This window comes from Vicugna pacos, chromosome 16 (genome assembly GCF_048564905.1).
Source record: "Vicugna pacos chromosome 16, VicPac4, whole genome shotgun sequence".
Classification (NCBI taxonomy): Eukaryota; Metazoa; Chordata; class Mammalia; order Artiodactyla; family Camelidae; genus Vicugna; species Vicugna pacos.
In genome coordinates this window covers 56,438,771-56,461,068 of record NC_133002.1, presented here as the reverse complement: position 1 = coordinate 56,461,068, position 22,298 = coordinate 56,438,771, and the positions used below count along the sequence as shown (strand labels likewise).

General features: G+C 46.0%; 3 protein-coding genes across 21 annotated transcripts in view; 2 read left to right on the top strand and 1 right to left on the bottom strand.

Annotated features, from left to right (window-relative positions):
• VCF1 (VCP nuclear cofactor family member 1) overlaps window positions 1–10,189 on the top strand; it is a 17,061-nt gene extending 6,872 nt beyond the window's left edge. The window contains exons 3-4 of one of the 2 annotated variants that reach the window (XM_006199352.4): window positions 5,841–5,903; window positions 7,792–10,189. In XM_006199352.4, the coding sequence (XP_006199414.1) occupies window positions 5,841–5,903; window positions 7,792–8,019 (291 nt within the window). In that variant the 3' untranslated portion in view covers window positions 8,020–10,189. The remainder of the gene's footprint in view (window positions 1–5,840; window positions 5,904–7,791) is intronic. The other variant, XM_006199353.2, reaches the window with a different exon arrangement.
• COG1 (component of oligomeric golgi complex 1) lies at window positions 9,041–22,298 on the bottom strand. Of its 2 annotated transcripts, none has more exons than XM_031685669.2 (14): window positions 21,939–22,298; window positions 18,841–19,085; window positions 18,510–18,691; window positions 18,201–18,371; window positions 15,439–15,595; window positions 15,046–15,256; window positions 13,891–14,682; window positions 13,198–13,344; window positions 12,564–12,725; window positions 11,599–11,726; window positions 11,010–11,118; window positions 10,450–10,559; window positions 10,290–10,368; window positions 9,041–9,233 (listed from the first exon to the last, which is right to left on the bottom strand). In XM_031685669.2, exons 1-14 carry the CDS (start codon window positions 22,251–22,253, stop codon window positions 9,096–9,098), a joined length of 2,946 nt encoding a protein of 981 aa, XP_031541529.1. In that variant the 5' UTR covers window positions 22,254–22,298; the 3' UTR covers window positions 9,041–9,095. The 2 variants fall into 2 exon arrangements, with proteins under 2 accessions (XP_031541529.1, XP_072795600.1); XM_072939499.1 differs by lacking the exon at window positions 21,939–22,298 and adding an exon at window positions 21,215–21,325.
• Window positions 21,557–22,298, top strand: part of SLC39A11 (solute carrier family 39 member 11) — a 348,535-nt gene continuing 347,793 nt past the window's right edge. For 14 of the 17 annotated variants that reach the window (XM_072939515.1, XM_072939516.1, XM_031685688.2 and 11 more), the window contains exon 1: window positions 21,557–21,855. The gene's annotated coding sequence lies outside the window, so the exon portion shown is untranslated. The remainder of the gene's footprint in view (window positions 21,856–22,298) is intronic. The other 3 variants (XM_072939513.1, XM_072939508.1, XM_072939506.1) reach the window with 2 other exon arrangements.

Genomic DNA, 22,298 nt, shown 5'->3' with positions numbered 1-22,298 from the left:
CCTTTTCTCCTAAATGGAATAATACTGGCAAGTGCTGGGAAATTAGGTCTGAGCCGTTGGAATTATGTTAAACTATGCACAGGGAAGTCACACTTAACCTGTAAAACAGAGACAGTACGTGTCTCTTTTCTCCTAGGTTCTAGGATGCTAAAGAACGTGAGCTGACTTGCCAGATTAGTTATGTAAAGAGAAACTTTTAATCTGCTTGTGTATTTTCTTCCTGTCATTTTGGTAGGTATTATGAACTCTGCTTTTCAGATGGAAAAATTGGGGCACGGAAAAATAAAGCCCCTTGCCCAAAGATACACAGCTGGTGAGAGGCAGGTGGGTGAGCCCCAGAGTTTTGACTGGTGAGCTGCTTGCGTCTGCCTATGGTCTGTGCCATCCCCCAGAAGACAGAACGGAGGTTCTGATAGGGGTGGCTAGGTCCTAGACTTCTCCTGAATCATAGGAGCAGAGAAGAGTAATTTTCCTCGCCCTGTCTTTTAGCTGGTAGGTATTTTTCCCAGTAAACACAATGACATGGTATTAGCTAGAAAGCAATTTTAGATTTCTTAGCTACAAAAAGTATGGAAATTGGGGTCTAGTTTTTTTTTTTTTTTAACTAAATGGTGTTTGCATCAAAGATCTTGAATTTTCACTCCAGTGACTTAGATTTAATGCCTTGTGAACCCTAGGGTACTGTTTTTTAAAGTGAGATATATAATTTACAGGTATAGGAATAAAAAAGTTTCTTGTAAAGCCATTCTCGATGATTGCTGGTGGTTAACACCTAAGGCCAGTTGTTTTTCTCTCAGGTGAGCAAGAAGTGAAATGATGCATCAGTTTGCATCTTCCTGTTGGGTCTTTTACAAAGGTAGTGCCATTCCCTAATCTCAGGCAGTTACTGAGTGAGGAAAAATTAGCTAGGTTTAACTATTGAAGTTCATTTTCTTAGGAGCTGGCCTTTTTGGTTTGAATTGTATCTTTACTTGTAGGAATAATGCTCTGTATTTCCAGTTTGAATATTTTTATCTACAAATTATACTACACATTTCCAATAAAACTGGCTTCTGGTATGTAGCTATATGCCTTATAAAAGCGATACGCCTTATATACCCCGCCTCGGGGGTGGTTAGAGCTCACTGGCAGACCGCATGCTTAGCATGGACGAGGTTCTGGGTTCAATCCCCAGCACCTCTAAAAAATAAATAAATAAATAAGTAAACCTAATTACCGCCTCCCTCCAAAGAAAGTACAGCCTCTACTGTTTTTCCTGTCTCTTCTAGAAGGGAAAAATTTTGATGTCATAATCCTAAAATCCCAAGAGTATTCTTAGTTGGAGTGTAGAGGCATGACAAAAAAAATAACAGAACCAGGGGAATCCATGTATCATTAAAATTAGGATTCTATAAACCCACTTGTTTCAACTGATGAGAAAGAACTAGCTGAATGTCAGGTGATTTTTCTTTTTAACTGTGAATTTAGATGGCAGTAGAAATATCTAGCATAATTTTTTAAAAAAAGGTATTTTAAGGTTTTGTTTTTGCTATTCTCATCTTTAGTTGATTGTAGTGTGATAGGAACAGCCTAAGAGACAAAACTGTTCTGGCAGACTCTCTTTGGGGTAAGGCTAGGGTTGTGTGTTTAAAACCCTGCAGCCAATTAACTCTGAGATTAACTTATAAAAAGACCATTAGAAATGGAGGAACAGTCCTTTCAGAAGTTAGTCTGATCTGTAGCATACGTCTTAAGAAACTTTGCTCACAGTTCAAGTCCTGGAAATACAAATATGTTGCATCAGCTGACACCATGAAGTGCTACCCTAAGCAGTTTCAAACTGAAACTGAACACTGTTTAGTTGTAAGGATACATACATGTTTTTGGGAAGGAACTTCAAACAGATGTTGGGGTCCAACTTTATCTTATAAGGATATGCCATTATTACTCATTGACACAGGAAAGTGACCACCTGTGTTTTGTTTCCTTGCATATTTAGAAAATGGTTTTAATTGTCCCACTGAATTCATTTGGAGTCTTATGGTCTCGCTGGTATTAGCAGACCTGGAGCTCTCGTAAATCATTGGGTACTTTGGAAGCACAGAATTTTACATTAGAAGCTCTGATAGACTTGGCTAGGATCATATCTTGCACTTGATCCAGATTCTGCAGTGGCCTTCAGATAACTTCATTATGACTCCAGAGGTGGAGTGTATAATATAGTGAGTGAAATTTCTTTTTTCTTTGGAGGTTTACGTAAGTTAAAAGCACCATTGAAAGAGCAGATGGATGTGAAGGGAAGCTGGAGCTTGAAAGAAAATATACTGTTGACCTGTTTTTCTAATTAGGAGAAAGCTTACAGCTCTAGGTAATAAATACACACGTTTATCCTGGTGCTTTTTATGAAGCGGACTCAGTAATTAGCAATCCTGCCTGGGGGACTTTCTAAAGGTTGTTAGTAGAAAGAGTCTTTAGAGTTATTTGTTTCTGGTGTGGGTGTAACTGGGTTCTCAGACTGACCTCATGCTGTGGGAAAATAAAATCCAGGGCAGGCCTAGCCGAGGCCAGGAGTTCTTTCCCTCTGGTGTATGATGTGAGCCCTGTGGACTAAGAAAATGAACTTCAGCTTCTGTGTCATCTGCACCACAGTTTATGTATATCCTCCTTTCTGCCAGAGACAGTGAGGCGGCCCTCTGCCTTTCTCTGCTGTGCCTTCTGTCAAGGCTCCTGAAAGCCCTTCTGAGGACTTCTCCCTTCTCATCTCTTCAGATCCTTCTTACCCACTGCTTCTTGCATGAGCCCACGGATGTGCTGTCTTCCCTTCCTGTTTGCTCTCGCCTCCACCTCCACCTCCAGGTGCTTTCTTTTCCCTTCCCTACCAGCCACCCAGTACCCTCAGGCTGCCTTCCCTCCTTTCCTCTCTGGATCCTGGCTGCCTCCCTGGCTCCACTGAAACTTTTCTCAAGGCTGACAACGCTCCTTCCATTCAGCAACCCCATACTGAGCACCTAGTGTTTGCCAAGCATCATCCTAGATGCTTGGAGTCACCTTGGATGGGCTGTCTCATTTCCTTCCTGAATCCACCCATCTCCCCTGGATGTGACCCCCTGCCCCACCTCCATTTACCTTTCCTGCCTGACTTATTAGAGAATTTTCCAGATGGCCCCTGCTCGTGCTCCCCCACCTCATTCACCTCACTCAGATACCTAGATTCCTCACTTCTGAGCGCAGGTCAGAGCGTGTCTTATCCACCCAGAAGTAGTTCCTGTGGGACGGGGCGGGTCTGCCATCATCTGGCCGTCACTTCTCTCCCATGCATCTCGTCTGGCTCTTCCTGGAGTGGGCCAGCCACACCGCACTGTTAGCTTGTCCTCCCCAAAACACTCGTTTCTTTCGATTTTGCTCACTGTTCTCCCAGTTTGTCACAGCCTGCTTATTGAAATTCTTCCTTATCGTTCTAGACCCAGTCCAGGCATTACTCACGTTAAGGCGTCTCTCCTGGCCCTGCTGCCAGCACCCGCTGTTAGATGCCTGTCACTGCGGTAGCTCTGCGCTGCTGTCAGCAGTGGCTGTGCTGCCACTATATTCTTGCTTAAGCTCAGTAAATGCGTAAATGGTTAAGTAGCCCTAGTGCAGTGCCTCCTGGTACACAGCAGGGACACAAACACGTGGACAGTGGTTGGACATCAGAACATCCTGTGCCTCTTTGAGCTACGTTTTCTAGGGGTGGGGCCCTCGCACGTACACTTTTTAGAAAAGCCCACAAGCGATTCCAAAACAGACTGTATCATGGTAGTTCTCTTTTGGATCTTCCCCGGGCGTCTGCAGTTAAGAAGGATGTCCTGCAGACTGTAAAATGATTTTTATTATTGCCTAGGCTAACCTCAGATCCTCCCCTTTCACACAGATCTTCACTACAGGATTCGTATGAGCTGCCTTTGTATATTTAGAGAAATGCTCTTGGTCAGAATCTTTACGGATGTAACGTTCTTGTGCTTCTGTATGTAGATTTGCAGGGGGCTCTCATTTCACAGATCATGACCTTATTCTCTTGTGATTTGCAATACAAATTTGTCACGAAAATACCCGGGTCAAATGTTAGCACTAAGCCAAAACTGAAAACTCAGAGAAAAGAAAATGGGCTTTGTAACTGTCAACGTGGCTAAATTGTCCAATGGGTATTTTCGGTAGGGAATTAGGGTCACCGGGATAGGATTCATATTTGGTGAGTCTTTCTCAGCCCCGAAGTCTTTGGACTCTTCTTTCTCCTTCAGTAAAAGAATCTGCTCTCTTTTACAAACAGATGTAACAAGCTAAACACTTCTGCACTAGTTTAGCAGTTTTAATTTTCGGAACCATGCACACTGTTAAGTAGTGGACCCCCTCTGCCCCCAAGCAGTCTGATACTGAAAAGCTCCACTAAGTGGGGGAATACAATTTTTTTCCTGTCTCAAGTTTCCTGGTTTTATAAAACAAAACGGTTTACTTCTGTGTACATCTTAAGTCTCTGATAGAGACTGAAACTTCGAATTTATGCCTTTAGTGTTAAAAGGAAATAATGGTCTTTCCTTGATCCCATAAAGTCAGATACTTTGAAGGCTGGCAGTGTTAAGACTCATTACAGCAACTTTCAAACTTTTTTGACCCAGTTTGTAGAAACGTTATATTTTGTGACCCAGTGCGTACCAGATGTATTTGTGCCTCACTGAAAAAAAGGTTCACGGAACAGTTATCCTTACCATGTTGCACTGTTTTATTGTGCTGGGGTTGCTACCCACTGATGGTTTCACTGTCAGTTAGAAAAACTCTGGTCCATCCATAGATGGTGACATATTCCCTAAAGCCCCCCAGATAGAACCAAGACTAGTCTGAATTGGCAGAAAATAGGACCCAGAGCATCTCTGAAAGAGTATTGTTCTTACCTTTGCTGACAGTATGTATGTAAGGTTTTATATGTATTAAAATAACGTGTCAAGTGCATTCACCCAGATTCCCAGGTGTTCTCTTATTAGTCTAAAAGCATCATCAGCCAACCGTCTGCTGGTGATTCAGCTGAAGCATTTTAGAGGTTCTTAAGTAGTTATAGGAGATGCAAGTTAAAATTTTGACAGTATCAGTGTATTTTTTGCAGTCTCAGTCTTGAAGTTAGAAGTAACTGAAGACCTTACTCTGTTTTGTAGTATAGCACTCTTTAGTTCACTTACTCATGACTATATTTTGTCCGCAAAAGAAATCCACTTTTGTAGAAGCTATAGAAAATAAAGATTTAAAAAAAAACTAGAAAGTTAAAAAAACAAAAACCTAGAAGGTCCAAATTCTAAATATTTTGACATGTGTATCTTTCCAGATTATTTTTGGTGTATGTATATGTATACATTAAAGAAAACACTTTAAAAGCCACAGATGTACTACACATTGTTTTGTAACCTATAAAAAAGGTGTTAAAGATCTCTTGTCTTGGTATATGTACATCTTTATCGCCACTGTTACCTGCTGCATAGAATTTCATCATTATGGGTTATAATTCATTCATTATACTTTATATACATAGATTATAGTTGAACCAGTTTCTCTACTTGTAGGCATTTGGGTTGTTTCCCGTGTTAGCTATTGTGAACAAGGCCCCACTCAACATTTTTATACATGTTTTTCAAAATGTGAGTTAGAAGATACTTAAAGTGGACTAGAAATTGCAGGTCCATTTATCTCCCCCTCTCCCCTTTTTAACAGTTATTGTACAGAAATCTTTTCTCACTTGTCTACTTTAAAGAACATTTGCTATAATAGTATGCAATAAATACAGTTTGAGATAGAAACTTGACTTACTAGAAACTGATTCTAGTTCTTGCCTTAATTTTCAGACAGTACCTGTAACGAGAAACAGTAAAGAAAACAGACTAAGAGGAAACAAAGTGCTCTGCGCGGTGGGTTTCTTACCTCGTGTAGTGACCTGCTCATCCCCTAGTCACGGCCTTGCCACGTGTGCCCCCGCTGTTCTAGCTGACTCCATGCTAGGTCAGGGGAGACTTGTATGGAAAACAAGTTTTGTTTCTGAATTGGCTTTGATTTCTTAGGTCTTTAAGTAAATGTAGCTGCTGCTGCTGTTCACCCTGCCATCTGACCTCATTCAGCCCAGTATAAGGCTTTCTTGAATTTTTTTTTTAATAGAAAGATATGTTGCCTCCCACTACCTACGGGTGGTGGGCTATGTCACCTGTTAAGTCTGAGCACCTCCAAGTGACCCGTGGACCATGATAGTTCTTGGTTTACATCTTAAGCATGGATGCCTTTCATGATCATTGCTTTCTTTGCCATTTCAGATAAGTTTATCTGGGTGTACTGTTAGCAGCAACTTTTGATCAAAAAATGGACAGAACTGGTATTTTTAAAATCACTTTTAAAGTATCTGTCTGGAAACAACATTTTATGTATACGTTTATTTTTATAATAAAAAATATGTAATAACCATATTGGAAAAAAGTTGTAGTAACATGGTAGAAGAAGAATCACCAACTATAACCCCTCCATTCTAACATAACTTCTGTGGTCTGTTTCTTTCCAGTCTTTTTTCTTACATGTAGATTTCATGTAGCTGTAAGCAGACATTTAAAAACCAATGCTTTTGTCTGAGGGAGTATGAATTTTTGTCAAAGGGCTAAATTAAAAAAAAATTTATATACCAGATCATTACCAGAATTCTAATTTTCTTGTGCATTGATTCCTTCCAGCATGATACCGTGTTGAGTTGTAAATAGAGAAGGGTGCTGTGAATCAAGTTATTGGGGTTGTTGCTTAATTAGAAATAGAGTATTAAAATGATAAAGTACCATAATTCTGGAAAGGGCCCATCCTTACCATTGCCTTCCCTTTTAAGATCTTAGCGTTGGAAGGAAGGAGATTTCTGAGAGTAACTCTCATTGGAACTCTGAGAAGCTTCTACAAGTCATGTTAGTGACATTAAAAATAAAGTTAGGCATACGTGTGCACACATGCACACGCATACACATACAGAACTACAAAAATGCTATAAAACTTTATAAGAAGTATATTAAAGTAAATTGTACTCCAGTAACAAATTTTTGGGGAAAAAAGTGTATTCGGGTCTTTCAGGATAGTACAAACTATTAGGTATAAAATAACTTCAAGGATATATTATACAACACGGGGACTATAGTCAGTTTTTTAAAACAACTATATAAATGGGGTGTAACCTTTAAAAATTGTGAATCACTATATTACATACCTGTAACATATAATATTGTACAGCAACTGTATTTCAATTAAAAAATACGTCTTTCAGGATATGTTCTGCATTCAGAGAATAGTTTTGCGCCCGTAAGACAATCACAAAGTTACCACAAGTTTTTCATTTTAATTTATGCCCAGAAGCCATCTGTTTGTTAAGAGGACGCCTTTTTTGTACCAATGATCAATACTTCCCCTTGGAGGCTAAGCACTCCCTTCTGTGATTGTTGGAAATTACTGGAACGCATGATAAAAGTAGGGAGAGAAGATGCAGTTGAAGGGATTTGCGGGTGGAAGGCCTGTGTTCGCATCTGGAGCCTGCTGCCTCCTCTTCCTAGGGACGTGTAATGGGCGTCACCATCCCCCTAGGCCTCGCAGGGGAGTTGTGAGGATAGGGTGAAATGTCTTAGGTGAATGTGCTTTGTAAAACTGTATGTTTTGATCTGGTACTCCTCAAACTAAACAGGAGAAATGTTCCCAAATAGGGGATCTTAAGTTAAAGCACAGCAAAGCTCTTCAGAAACAAAAGAGCCTAATTGTGATGCCATTTCTTTCTCCTTCGTCCAGTCTTCAAGCAGTGACAGTGGTGGCAGCAGCAGCAGCATCAACAGCCCGGACAGGGCCAGCGGTCCAGAAAACAGCCTGAGCCCCCTTGCCACCGGCTCCAGCCCCGACACCCCACAGCCCGCGCCCGAGCAGTCCGCGCTGTGCCAAGGCCCTTACTTCCATATCAACCAGACCCTGAAGGAGGCCCACTTTCACAGCCTCCAGCACCGAGGACGGCCTCCGACATGATGTGCCGGCAGTTTCTTGCCTTCTGTGAAGGGACAGCGCTGTGCAGATTTGATATTTCAACTTACGATGTTTTAAAAAAATTGCACAAAAAAATGCCTGTTGGCTTTTCAGTCTATATTTGAAATTACAGGTTAACAGGCAGTTGTTTACTTGTGGTTTTGCTGCACTATTGCGATTTCAAAGGGGCTTTGAAGCAGTTTTTTATAGGATCCTTTTGAGGGTGGGTATCAAATCCACATCGAGGTAATAGGAAGAGGAAATCTCATCTACGTGTTGAATCCATAGTTTGTCCAGTTCAGACTGATTTCCAGATGTGTCAATTAGAAATCCTACTTTATGTAAAAAGGCCTTTTAACAATGCGGGCTCTTCAATTTTTTAAATTCAATAAACTAGTAAAGAATATCTAGTTTCCATGAAAAAAAAACCTAAGTTTTTTTTTTTCCAAACTATAGAAAGCTTGATTCAGTCTTGCACTGAAATTAACTGCCATGCTACCTCTTAGTATGTAGATGTCCTGTTGAAAGTACTCTCCTTTGTGACAGGAGAACAATCAGATCCACGTTAGACTGTGTAAGTGAGCACCCTCCCTGATAACTGTCTTCTCTCTCTGTTATATATTTGTATTTCCAGAGAGAAGGTCTCTCAGACTCTTGGATACCCAGGTAACCTGTTACCGTTATTCCTCCAGAGCCTACATCTCAGACTTAGAAAACATTGCTTAGTTCCAACAGTCAAGAAATACATAGTGACTTTTTGTCTCACTCACAAACTTGTCCAGTGGCAGCTTATGTGATCTCATTGATAATTCCACCTTGTAGTGGCGACAGTGAACGCGCTGGTGAATGCTGACAAAGCGTAAGCTATCCGGACTGATGTCTGACGTCACAAGTGTCGTGAAACTATTGGACAAGGATTCACTTTATGCTTAAAGTAACCCCTGATGGTAACTAGGGGGCCACATTCCATCACCGAAACTGGAAGGACTAGTGTGGCTTAGAAACAAATGAGCAGACGCACCTGTAGAAGAAATAACGCAGTATTTATTTGCAGAAAGATGGATCGTTCTGTTCCCGTGTCATTTAGTCATACTAGAGAGCCACCCAAGTTTGAATAACGAAGGCGTAGACGAGTCTTCTTCCTCAGTGACAAGCTGTCTGAACAAGGAGCCGGGATGCACCGGGTCATCTGCTCGGGAGAGTGCCGGGGGGACAACCTGCCATTGTATGTAGAGGAAAGTGCCTTAGAGTCTGCCCGAACCCTCCTGCCTGCTCTCACCCTCCATTCCACTCGGAGTCCACACAGCACACACGGCAGGTCTGAGAAGCGCGGAAAGCTCTAGTAAGGGGGCTCTGCTCCTTGTATTTGAAAAGGACATGGGGGACAGCATGACATTTTATTGCGACAGAACTGCATATGGAAAGAGGGTAAACGTATGTGCCTCCTTTCCATGGTTTGTTCCTCTAATATAGGTAGAGCTGAAAGGTCAGTTGCTTGAAGGAGAAATGAAGACTCACAGGGGAAGTTACTGCATAGGCCCATGCTTAACAGAGTGCTTTATGCAAGAACCTTTTCTTTTTTTAACTACCATCTCCCAAGTTTTGAAACCAGATGTTTGATGAGGATTTTGGATCTTAATGGGTTTGATGGCAGGGAATATAGGAAGGATACACTGCTAATATTTTATCTCACAAGAAAGCAAACAGCAGCTAAATGCTGTGAGAAGACAAGCTGTTTGAGCTCTCAAACACACGCGTACACAACACAACTCAGAAATACCCAGGAGGACTCCCGCGGGCTTAATGAATGGCAGCCTACTGAAAGAAAACGTGTATTAACAACATGTAAAACTTGAGAAAGCAAATTTCCTTTTATTTCCCACCCAACTAAAAGAAAGATGAAACCATCACTGAAACAAAACAGTTTTTTTTCCAAATAAGTACAATCATAGTGCTGGGTTAGCAGTTAACTCTTTTACCCTGTTGAACACACGAAATAATCTCCATCCTGTTCTGCATATTTTCTACAGCCTTGGCAGCCTGAGATGTGTTTCTGTTATGAGGCTGCTTGATAGTGTAAATGGGCATCTTTTAAAACTATTAGCTCAAGCTAGTAACACTGTGTACTTCTATATTGCGCCGCCATTAAAAGCAGCATTAGTGCATCCTGTCATTCGGTTCTTTATCGGTTATTTAAAGGGGAGCTGATTGGGTGGTTTGGTGGGGAATGGGGGGGGATCAATTGGGATGAACCTCTCGTTCTCTGCACTAACCTGGGCTTTTGTTTCAATGCTTCTGCTGGTTGATTTGGCCTTTCGAGTGCTTGTCATGCTCAGCGGAAGAAGTCCAAACCTCCAAGACAAGATGAAGGAATTTCAGTAGCACGAACAGAAAGCTTTGGGGCCCCGAAAGAGGATCTTTAAGAATCATTACCTGATCTGACTTGATGCCAGTGGCAGGATGTTATGGGCTTCCTGGGAGTTGAACGTACTGCTCCTGGGGGTGAACTGGTTCTCCGTACCAGTCACCAGGCCAAACAGAACCTGACAGACAGGAAATGGAGCTCAGGAACAGGCTGGGTGTTTTATTGTCCAGTTAAAAGAAAATCAGTTCTCTGCTAGTAATCAATCACCACTTTGTTTTCAACCATCCTTTTGGGGAATGTTCCTTTGAGTGTGTTAATGCTTCAGAATTTTATCACTGCCCCTAGGTCAGAATCTCAGAGTCGAATAGCTCTTTGATTTTACTCCTCTTTCTGAGGCCCTGGTAAACCCTTAGCAGTCCTTACCCACAACTAATGGGGACACTCAGCTGAGAGAGTTGACCTAACCCTCTTTCAGCCTCTATAACTAAACTCAGCTGACTGTCTCACCCGCTCTCCACACTGCCTCCTGGGGGATTACGTGCTGGAGCAGGTTTCTGCTAGGATGTGGGCCTATGACCCTTGCCTGTGACCCGTCATTGGCACCAAGCGTGCTTCTCCCCGGACTTACGGAAGTTCTCTGCACCAGGCGGTTGAGGTTGCTGTTGAGGTGGGGTGTGAATACGTCCAGGTCAAAGGGGTCAATGAGGGCTTCCAGGTAGTCAGCCACTTTCTCAACTCTGAAAGAAGGATTAGGATGGTTCCTGTCCGCGTCTTTTTAGGACAAAAGCCGATCTCAGGGTATTGTAATGCTATAGAAGTCCTGGAACTGCATCTGTTCTCCTTAATCACTGGCTTAGTACCACTTGTCACTAATCGTCATGCTTAAATAATCCTCAAGAGTTCTAACCTGATGGGATGTCTTAAGTTGAGTCCATTCCTCCCCCATGTTGTTTTTAGGGAGGGCACCAAAGGCTCAAATTGTAGCCAACAGTCGGCAGGCTGACTCAGAAGAGAGAGGAATGAGATCCCAGCCAATACACTTGACCATGGAGCTTATCCAGCAGGTGGCCATTATTTATCTTGCTGGTAATAATGAGCACTGACTGCTTAAAACAAACACAACTAATGGGCAATAAGAGGCAGACTCTTCGGTGGCTTCCCGGACAAGGAAGGGCTCTGCAGACTTGGAAGGGACTGCATTCATAGGGCGAGGATACCTGGAGTCCTGTTTGTTGCGGCCACTTTTCGTCTCTTCCCCCTTGGTCGTCAGAATGATGTTGAGATAACGCAGATCATAAAGCAGCTGCAGGGCCCGATTCTGGGTCATTGGAAACGCACCTTCTTTCTGCAAATGAATTTCCCATCCCCACCCATTAAGGGAGCCGGCTTCTGTGAGAATAAACAGCTTCACGACTTGGCTGAGTTATAGCCTGTTATTTCAGAAGATTTTATACTCATAAGGCTGATTTAATCTCACAACCACAACAAAAACGTTCTGTTAGATACTTGGGCTTAAACCAAACTAAGAACTTAATGGCAGGGAAGAGACCCAGCCCTTAAAAAAAGGTCTCAGGTGCTGCAGACAGTCATTTTTAAAGGAAGAAAAGCTCCTTGCATGACGGAGAGGCCTTTTGAGGACGCTCAGGAGAGAAGACTCACCTGAATTCTTTCCCTGATCAGGAGTTGGTCCCATCTTAAAAATGTTACTAATGAGATGGGAGTATACGCCAAAGGCAGAATGCTTCATCGTAAGTGAGAGGGGCGGAGGGCTGGGGACAGGACCTCCCTGACATGGGTGTGCTGTGCCCTGCTTCTGCTCCCACATCCTCACACTCCCCCGGAGCAGTTCATCTGCCTGAACACACTTGATCCTGAGGAAACAGGTGAATAATTTGCCCAAAGCCCGCAGTGACCACGTGGCAGTGCCAGGGTTAGAAACTAGGTCTTCTCTACTTTGAGGCTTTCATCCTCGCCACTTGTACTGAATGGCCTTTTTAGCGAAGACCTGCTTGACCCTTGAGAATGGATGTGATTAAACTCGCAGAGCCGGAAGCCACTACCAGTTAGATAGCCCGGGGCGAGTGGTGCTTCACACTTGGAATCCTGGCTGTAAACTACCCAAATCCAAAAAAAGCTCTGATTTTTACTTCTGTTTTTAATGGAAAAAGATTCACACACCTACCTTCATCTGTTTTTCTTCCGAGAGTTTCTCATAGGCAGCTACTACTTGAGCCAGGCAGCTTTTCAGCATCTCCTGCAGTGTCACCTTTGGCAAGGCATGGCCTCCAACCCGATTAATTTCCTGGCATAAGCTAAACAGGAAGGACTGGACGTACCAGGACGGCTAAAAGAACAAAGGAATGTCAAGTTGCCATCTTGTACCAATTAAATGAGACTCAGTACAAGTGGATCCATCTATCCTTACTAGGCTTGTACGCCAGGACCTTGACCTTGCCCGTCAGCCCCTCTCAGACCACAGCAGACCACTTAGCAGAGACAAGTGACATCTGCCATCATTCCCTTGGTGGTCTGGGGTTGACCAGGCACTATGTTTTATGTTGCTGTTTTCACTTTAGGTAAAAATGGTCCTCTAATTAGCAGAGTCTGTGCTCCAAAAGGAAAGAATCACTACCTGACTTCTCAGTCTGCTATTTACTTGGCCCTCTGCCCACTGTGCTCCCACAGGAGAAAGTTATACATTACTTCCAGCTCTTCCTCAAAAGTTGTATGTTGAACAATTATCCAAAGCCCTGTTTGTTGCGCAGAGCAGGTTCTCCCTACTCGGTTCACGGGCCCTCACGCTGGCACGTGCCTACCTGTACAGGGAGTCGGATCTTAGATGTGACGCTGCTCCCAGACTCTGCCTCCTCCTGAATTTCTAGTTCATCCCAACTGGTGGCTGTGGCCAGGACTGAGCCAGCATCATCTAAAAGTAACGACTGGGCAAATCCATGAGCCAAAACCTGGTAATAAAAAGCGAATACCCACAGAGGCTGCTCAGATACTTCACAGTTTGTTTCAAACTCCTCAAGTAACCTTGAGACCAGCCTCCGCCACTCGGGTCACGTGTGGGAAGGCGAGGGGCAAACATCACTTTCCTTCTGGCTAACGGCTGCTATCAGCAGTGGGAATCTGGGTTGCTAATCACTCTGCAAATGCCAGGAGCCACCTCTTAAGATGCCAGTGGGGACTACAGGCATTATGGTATTTGGGTTAAAAAGCAGAAAATACAGACCACCATCCAAGGAGAAAGTCTTTCATTCTCATCAGATGAAAGGAAAAAAAATGCAGGGTTTCTGTCTCTAAAACCTGGGCTAAAATGAACGGAGAAGTTTTTACATTTGAGCTCCCTGGCAGAGGCAAGTGACAGTGCTATGTGAAATACGGATTGTTACCCCCTTACTGTGAAAAGACCTCACTGGGCGTGGCCCGCGTGGACTACGATGAAGAGGAGATAAAACAGGGACGGCCCGGCGGGCACAGAAAGAACCCGCCTACGCGTCACTCACTTTGACGACGGCTGAGCTCCAGACCCGGTAGCCCATCACGCTCTGCTGCAGGAGGAGTTCCTTAACTTCCTGCCACTTGGCCTGCGTAGGAATTATTTCTTGAGTTTTCCCCTTTCCCTGTTTTTTCAGAGCCCTAGAATCCCTTGCTGGTTTCTCAGTGCTCCCTGATTTTCCCAAGATGCACTGCTTCAGGTGGGGACACAGGTCTCCCAGTGACTGGCAGAGTCTGGCCATGAAAAGGACCGCATGCAGCTTGACCCCGCTGAGCACATCCTGCTGCCCTTGCACAGCCTGTTCGATGCTCTGCAGCTCCGCCCGGACACAGTCCGTGATGTGCTTGATGCAGGCCGTGGAGTGAGTCCGCAGCATCTCCTGCACGGTCCCCGCGTCTGCGTATCTGTCAAAGGCACAGTTCTTGGCTTGCGTCGGGGAGGCGTCCTTGGGCAGTGACGGGTCCCCAGAGGGAAGGTAAGCCAGGAGGTCCTCCAGTTTCACCTTCAGCTTAGAATCCAGGGCAGCACAGAAGGTCTGTGTGCAGGGGCTGACGGCTTGGGCTTTCATGGAGAGCCCGCTGCCGGGGAACCGGGTCCGGTTTGACACACTGACCCAGGCAGCATCGGAAGGCAGGTCGCTGGGGCTCTCGGACCAGAGGAAGAGGGACATGTTGTGCTCAAAGTGGATGTGCTTATTGGAAGTGGAGCTGCTCGTGCTGCTTTCAAGTTCCTGCAAAGCTGAAATCAGGAGTTCTTTGGAACTACTGGAGATGGAGTCAAAGCCTTCTTTTGTCAGAGTCTAAAAGAGAATGAGAGAAGAGTTCAAATCCCACTTCCTTCCAGGAAATCTCAAAACCAGAGCAGCAAGTGGCAATCTCTGCCAGCATTCAGAATGTTCTCCAGCACGCTCAGAAAGCTGACTCGGTGGTGACAGAGAACAAGGCCACGATCGATGGCTGTGGACGTGTTCCCGATCACCCGACGGGGGCCTGGCCTCTTCTTCAGCAGCAGAATCTGTTCATTTTTATGGTTCATCATCTGGAAGAGTCACCCCTGGAGTGTCAGCAGCGGTACACTTCGCAAGTGACAGGAATCTACCCAGTCAAAAGATAACAGTGGGATTGGCCATAAAGCAGTGGGACCACGTGATTCCCCACCTCACCTGTAATCGGTCGAGGAAGAGCGGCTGCATCAAGTCCTCCCAGAACAAGAGTGGCTTCTCCAGAAGCCGCTGACATATCACGTCCCAGCTGTGATTGGTGGACTCGTGGGTGAGCAGTTCCCACATGGCGTCTCGGATCCCTGCGAGCCCTTTCATGGTCGTCACGTATATAAGCAGGTTGCTGATCCCAATTTTAATGTCTTCTTTACACCTGCAACAAAAGCATTTTTCTTGGGCTTCATTAGTTTCCTGGTTTTCACACCTTTATTAAGAAAACTAGTAGGACTCCCCATGCAGAGCACCATCCAGAACATCAGGCCTCCCCTTCCCTCCTCGGTGGCCCCGTGTGGCCACACGTGAGGCTGCACGAGTGTCCTGCCTGCTGCCACTCACACGTGGATCCACTTCTGCAGCGTGTCCCTCAGGTACTCCTGGCTGATGGGGTGGGCGAGCGTGCGGAGGCCGGGCTGGAAGTCGACGACGGACGCGGGCAGGTGCTTGAACCAGCTGCACAGCCTCATCTCCTCTTGCAGGACCCCAGTGCCCCTTCCTAGGGAGAAGGCCAAGGCAGAGAGACGTCGTCGGGACCATCCTCTGAACAGCAAACTTAAAAGGGACCTGGAGGGAATTTTAAAAAGTCCTTCCTCGAGGCAGGCCAGACTGGACCCCTGAAACCGGGGAAAGGAAAGTACAGAGTACGTGCAGGGCTCCCGCATCAGGGAGGGCGTGTGGCAGCGTCCCCCAACTCTGTCATCCTGTTGGTTGAGAAGAAGGTGAAGGACAGAGAGGAATGGGGGGGAAGAAGCGAGAGGAGGAATGAGGGCTCTGCCATCCTTGGCATTTTAAAACTAGCACTTAAGTTGTCAAAAAATAAAAGGTGATGGTTTCCCTTTCCTCACCACCCTCCTGCCTCCCTGGAGGACCTAAGGGAGGAGCTGACGACCACTCATCCTGCGGGCGAGCTGCTCTGGCTCTTTGAGCGGGGGGCGTCCCCAGGAGGGCACAGGCTGACACTGAGTGACTCTGGAGGGCCCATTCACTATGTCCGCTGCATGAGCACCCACTGGTGTTTGAGACCTGGGGACCTGTCTGAGGTCCCTCCTACTGGTTTTCCAACACCAGGACAAATCAGCCAATACTCACCTTTCAGGAGGGGGAGGAAGTATTAAATGTAAGTGCCTGGAGGGAAACCGAGGCAGAAGGAAGTCGTGCCCTTGTTGAAAGATAAGTCAGCCAGAGAAGAGACTGTTTAATACACATCTCTCTCAGAAAAGGACCCCAGGGCTGTCACCACGTTCTACTCGTTTCCCTTCTACCTCTGCCTGTGTCTCCTCCATCTGACCTTGGATTTCTGGAGTGTCCTGAGGCCAGTCCTCTGTTGCTCCCTCCTCTTACGGGTGATGTCATCCCTCCCCAAGGCTTCAAACAACCACCACGCGCAGACGCACCTGCACGTGCGTCTCTGGCCAGACCATGCACTGCTCTGTCCTGGACCACAGTCGCCTGTCCACCCCACATTTCCATTCCAAGGTCTCAGTTGTTTCCAATACAACATTTTCAAAAGTAAACTCATCATCAGCCTTTTCAAACCAACTCCTTTCAAACCCACCTACACTGTTGGTGGGAATGTAAATTGGAGCAACCACTATGGAGAACAGTATGGAGACTCCTTAAAAAGCTAAAAACAGAGTTACCATAAGATTCTGCAATCCCACTCCTGGGATTTTTCTGAGTTTTCTGGAGAAAACTCTAATTCGAAAAGATACATGCACCCCAATGTTCACAGCAGCACTATTTACAGTAGCCAAGACATGGAAGCAACCTAAGTGTCCAGCTACAGATGACTGGATAAAGAAGATGTGGTATATATATACAGTGGAATACTACTCTGCCATAGAAAAGAAGGAAATAATGCCATTTGCAGCAACATGGGTGGACCAAGAGATTATCATATAAGTGAAGTAAGTCAGAAAGAGAAAGACAAATGGCATATATCACCTATATGTGGAATCTTAAAAAAATGACACAAATGAACTTATTTACAAAATGGAAACAGACTCACAGACATAGAAAACAAACTTATGGTTTAGGGCAGGGAGTGATAAATTGGGAGTACAGGATTAGCAGATAAAAACTACTGTATATAAAATAAGACAAAAACAAGGTCCTACTGTAGAGCACAGAGAACTATCCTCTGTATTTCATAATAACCTATAATGAAAAAGAATATGAAAAGGAATATATACATACATACATATATATAAAACTGAATCACGATGCTGTACACCAGAAGCTAATATAACATTGTAAATCAATTATACTTCAATAAAAAAACAAAAACACAAACCCAATTCCTTTTCTAGTAAACTTGGACACCTTCGTCCCATACCCTCCATAGCCAACCCCTCACCAAATCAGCTCCTACATACATGTTGGAGTTGTCCAATCAGCTCCATCTCTACTGCCCTCATCGTCTGTCCCCTGGTTCATGGTGACAGCCTCTTACGTGAGCTCTCAGTGTTCACTCCAGCCCCATGGGCATCCACTGCCACATACTAGTCAAATGCATTTAATTCCAATTGGGACAAATGCTACCAAATAAAAGTATAGGATGCATGGAAACATGTTCACGTGGCTCTGCAATATCTGGTTACAAATGGCAAACTGGACACATATCTTCTCATGCTATTCCTCCCCTCACCTACTACCCCTTACCCTCATCTGCTTTCTTTCAGTTCCTTACATACTAACATCCTCCTTGCCTCAGGACCTTTGCACATCCTCTTCCTTCTGCATGGAACTCTTGCTTGCCTTCTTTGCCTGGCTAACTTTTACTCAACCTGCAGGTTTCAGTTTAAGTATCATGGCCCCAAGGAAGTCTCTGACCTTGGTGTGGTCCCTCCATTCAATGCCACCAAGTCAACTATTACTCTACCTTTACGGCAATAACCAATATCTTATTAAGCAGGTATTTTTGTATTCGTTAGTTCAACATCTGCTTCTACCATTAGACTGACCTCCATGAAGGTGGATCCCTATCTGTCCAGTTCACTGCTGTATCCCCAGAGCCCAGCACAGTAGCTGGCAGATGGTAGAGGCCCAGTAAATCTCTGCTGAAAGAACCGGAAAATAAAAGAGGTTGGCTAAGAGCTCACCAGTAGGATGCTGGCCTGTGATGGAGTCCAGAGTTGAGAAGAGCAAGCCACAGGGCAGGGACGGATCAGGCAGCAGACCTTCTGGTAAAGTGTAGAAAAGAGCATAAGCCTGGTTCAGAGTGGTGGCCAGCAACTCCACTAATGAGCAAATCTGAGCCTTGACACCAGCACCTGCAAGAAGCAAGTGTCCTCTTTTAACAATTTCCTTTAGTAAAGTTAGAGAACAGTCCGGCTGCTTCAGTCTCCCTCAGCTCATGTGGCTCCATCCCCCTGTTTAAGGAACAAAGCTTGGAGGGAAGCCACACCCACCGTGGTGCGGCTGGTTGAGAAGTTTCTGGATAGCTGCCTTTCTGGCCAACAGGAAGTCTGTCAGGGCTTGGCGAGGAGAACTCTCTTCCAGGAGCATCGCAGAGCACAGGGCCTCAGCCACAGCTTGGTCAGACATGGCCTGGCATTTGAGCAGCACCTTGCTCTCATGCAGAATGGTGGACCTAGAGAGATGGTGACAAAGGTCAGCAGGGGACTTTTTACATCTGGGGAGAAGAACCCCAGGATGTCAGGAAAGAAGGCATATTCCACAAAACTGCAGGGGTGAGGTGTGGCCATCACCAGAGAAGGCCTTTATGCTGGATCCACTTACCGGAAGTGGCTGGCCGCTGCCACCTGCCGGATGAGAATAGGGAATCGGGCAAGGACAGGGCTGTATCGGGAACTAGAAGAATCCAGCTGGAGCAGGTGGTGCAGGTGGCAGCAGAGCAGGTAGAGCTGGGTGGCGTGGAGATACTGCGAGGCCTCCATCGAGCTCCAGATCTTCTCAGGAATTTCTAAGAGTAGCTTGATCTGGGCAGCCATGCTGTAGAACTTCTCCTGGGACGGCTGCTGTGGCTGCAGGAAAGGCACAGAGCTAAGTCAGAGCAAACAAAAGCAAGGTCAGTGTTGGGCCAGCAAGGGGAGAAATGTAGGGGTACTTGGGGGCACAGAGCTTTCACTAAGCCACTCAGCAAGACATCGAAGGTTGGTGCAGCATAAGTACTGGAGTCCGGCTTTTCCTACCAGTTGCACCTTTGCTCTGTCCCATGGAGGGGCAGACTTCCTCTGATCATCTCTCAGTCTGGTTATCGGGGATCCTCGTGATATTTCAATAGCCCGGAGCTCATGCATCACCCCGAGTGAGCTTTCTCCTTCCCTCTTCTGATGTTCAGCCTTCCGTTTTCTGCTGCTTCTCTGAGGGCACTGTGGACTTCTTGGCTGGCTGCTCCTCTTTATCAGCCTTCCACCAACTCTTCTTCTGGTTCAGTCCTCCTGCTTCTGTTCATCTGAGTCTGTCCTCTTACTTCATGGTTCTCTTTCCGCAAACATCACTTCCAGGCAGAGCACTACCACATCTTTATTTTCAGTCCTCAAATCTCCCCTGAATCCTTACTGAGCCTTTTCTGTTGCTGCCAGACTTCTCCTCTGGGAAGTTTCACTGCCGCGCTATAAGCAGTATATTTAAAACTAAATTCATCTCCCTACCAAAATACCTGATCTCCCGAAGTATCTGATCTCCCTAAATATCTTCGCATGTACCACCACTCCGCCCCTAATTCCCAGGAAATTTATGGCCTTCTGATGGTTCTGCTGATACTTCTCCTACCTAGGTTGCTGTTACCACTTCCACGATTCTCATGCAGGTCATTATCATCTCACACTTAGATTAATCCAAAAACATCCAAAAACATTTCACTTGCGCTATGTTCATTCTCTATCCCCTCCAATCTATCCTCCTTTGCTGCCAAATTAACGTTCTTCAAAGGCCAGTTAGATCCCATCTTTGCGCAGTTCTAAAAGGTTCCTTGCTGCTTAGTATCTTAGCCGGGTGGTCAAGGGTTGCCTCACCTGCTGCTGCTTTCTTCCAGGGACCCTTGAATCCCCTGGGTCTCGTGTGGGATGGGAGGGTGACCCTAGGGAACATGAGGCAGTATCTGGAGACAGTTTTGATTGCCACAGTGGAGGAACAGGAGGGCCACTGGCATCTAGTGGGCAGAAGCCAGGGATGCTTCTAAACATCCCACAATGCACAGGATAAGCCTTTATAACAAAGAACGATCCAGCCCCAAATGTCAACAGTACCAACAATTTTAATCAGACTGATACCTGGTTTTCACTGTCTTTACAGACTCCAGACCCATATTCCAAATCTCGTATGTCCTAAAGGACCCTCCTTACTGAGAAGGACTCAAGCGTGAAGTGACCTGCTTCAGAATTCTTATGGTAAATAAGTGTACACAATTATTCTGGGAATCAATCATCCATTATCCTTAAATGTCGTCTTCTGCTAGACTATTTCTTAAAAGTACTTATTATTGTATTATTTAATTATTATTATTATTTTTTTGGCAGGATCGGGGGGAGGTAATGATGTTTATTTCTTTTTAGAGAAGGTGCTAGGGATTGAACCCAGGACCTCCTGCATGCTAAGCATGCACTCTACCACTTGAGCTGTACCCTCCCTACCTGCTATTCTAAACTATTTATGGTTTTCTTATCAACTTTCTATGGATTTAATTCCTCAACTAGATTGTAAACTCCTTCAGAGCAGGAATTGGGAGACTTCTGATTCTTTGTGCCTTGAACACAGAAGGCACTCAAATTTTGTGGGTCTGGCTGAGAATAAATCAGACACAACAATAAAAATACATTTCTAAAGATAAACATAGTACAAATTAGTTTTTTTTTTTTAATAAACTCTGAGGCATGACTCAATTATAGCAAAGGCCGGCCGCCTCAGTGGGGAGCAGGTACTAAATGCACAGCTTAGGGAGAAATGAAGTCTCCCATTTCAAAAATTAATGAAGCATTTTCAATCTTCTCTGGTTCTACTGCGTGAGCCCAGCCTAATAACCTGAATTCTTCCGTATTGAAAAGGCTGTGTTAAGAAGTTCCAAACTGGAGCTAAATTGTACTTCTGCGGTTTCTTCTTCCGCACCCTGTAAGGTGGTTCTCCCAGGTTTAAGAACAAAGTCCGTGCCTACCTTTCTCACCCTCCGTGCCCCTTCACTCTGCCATCCTTAAGTCCATGTTCTTTAGGGACACAAAACGCTGCTCCAATATTAGGATGTGTTCAGGGCTGAATCTTTCAACATCTAATCATTAGTGTTTGGAAGAAAAGGCAGTTAGGATAACCTGATTAGAATAACCTTAGCTCCTCAAAATGAAAATGTTCTGCTATTAAAAGATGAGAGCTTTGGATGTCGGCTTCTGCCCTCCGACAACTCCACCAAAGGCTAGCCAGAGCTCTCCGGGACTGCGGAAGTTACTCCTGGGAGCGCGGTGGGGGCGGGGGGCAGACCGGGAGGAGGAGGGAACGACTCGGGGGGCGGGGGGAGGTGTCGACTCGGGGGAGAAAGCTCTTCTAGAAACAATGTGAGAAAATGTTAGTATACGGAACGAGTTGAGCTGTCTAGCGAGAGACCCCTGGCGTTTCCGTCTAAAGTTGGCAAGCAAAGCCCAGTGAACCAAGAAGCGAGGTGAGGGAAGCAAGGCCCGGGGGGAAGGCTCCTGAAGGAACGGCCGAGTGACTTTGGGGACCGGCTCAGCGGCGGGGACCGGGCTGCGGGCGTGCTTCCCCGGGGAGCGGAGCGCAGAGAGCGGCCGCAGGCTCTTCCCCAGGCAGGTGAGGAGCCGCCGGGGCCGAGGACTGACTCGCGGGGGTGGCAGCGGCAGCGGCCGGGCGGGGCGCGGGGGTCCGGGGCTCACCTGCGGGTCCCGCGGCGGCTGGGGCGCGGCCGAGCCGGCCTGGCGCAGGCGGGCGCAGTACTGGTCGGTGGCCCTCACGGCGTCCACCAGCCCCTCGGCGCAGCGGCGCATCTGGCCGATGGTGTCGGCCGCCTCGATCAGGTCGCGGTACCGCTCGCCCACCATCTGCCGCAGCTCCTCCTTCTTGTGCTCAATCTCGGCCCGAACCTGGCGCTCCAGCCCGCGAATCTCCTCTGCTCCATGTGTCTCGAAAAGCGCCGCGGGGTCGCGCAGGTCCAGCCGCTTCAGCGCGGGGGAGGCGGCCGCGGCCGCCATGATGGACCCGTCAGCGGCTCCCCGGGGCGCTTCCGCCCGGCGATC

What these genes read in the sequence shown, in the direction of transcription:
- COG1 (XM_031685669.2), bottom strand. Translation starts at nt 22,253, where the DNA reads ATGGCGGCCGCGGCCGCCTCCCCCGCGCTGAAGCGGCTGGACCTGCGC. An exon ending in TCTCAACCAGCCGCACCACG is followed by an intron (nt 18,372 to 18,509) that starts GTGGGTGTGGCT and finishes TGCTTCTTGCAG; the next exon opens with GTGCTGGTGTCAAGGCTCAG. An exon ending in CGGAAGAAAAACAGATGAAG is followed by an intron (nt 11,727 to 12,563) that starts GTAGGTGTGTGA and finishes ATTCATTTGCAG; the next exon opens with AAAGAAGGTGCGTTTCCAAT.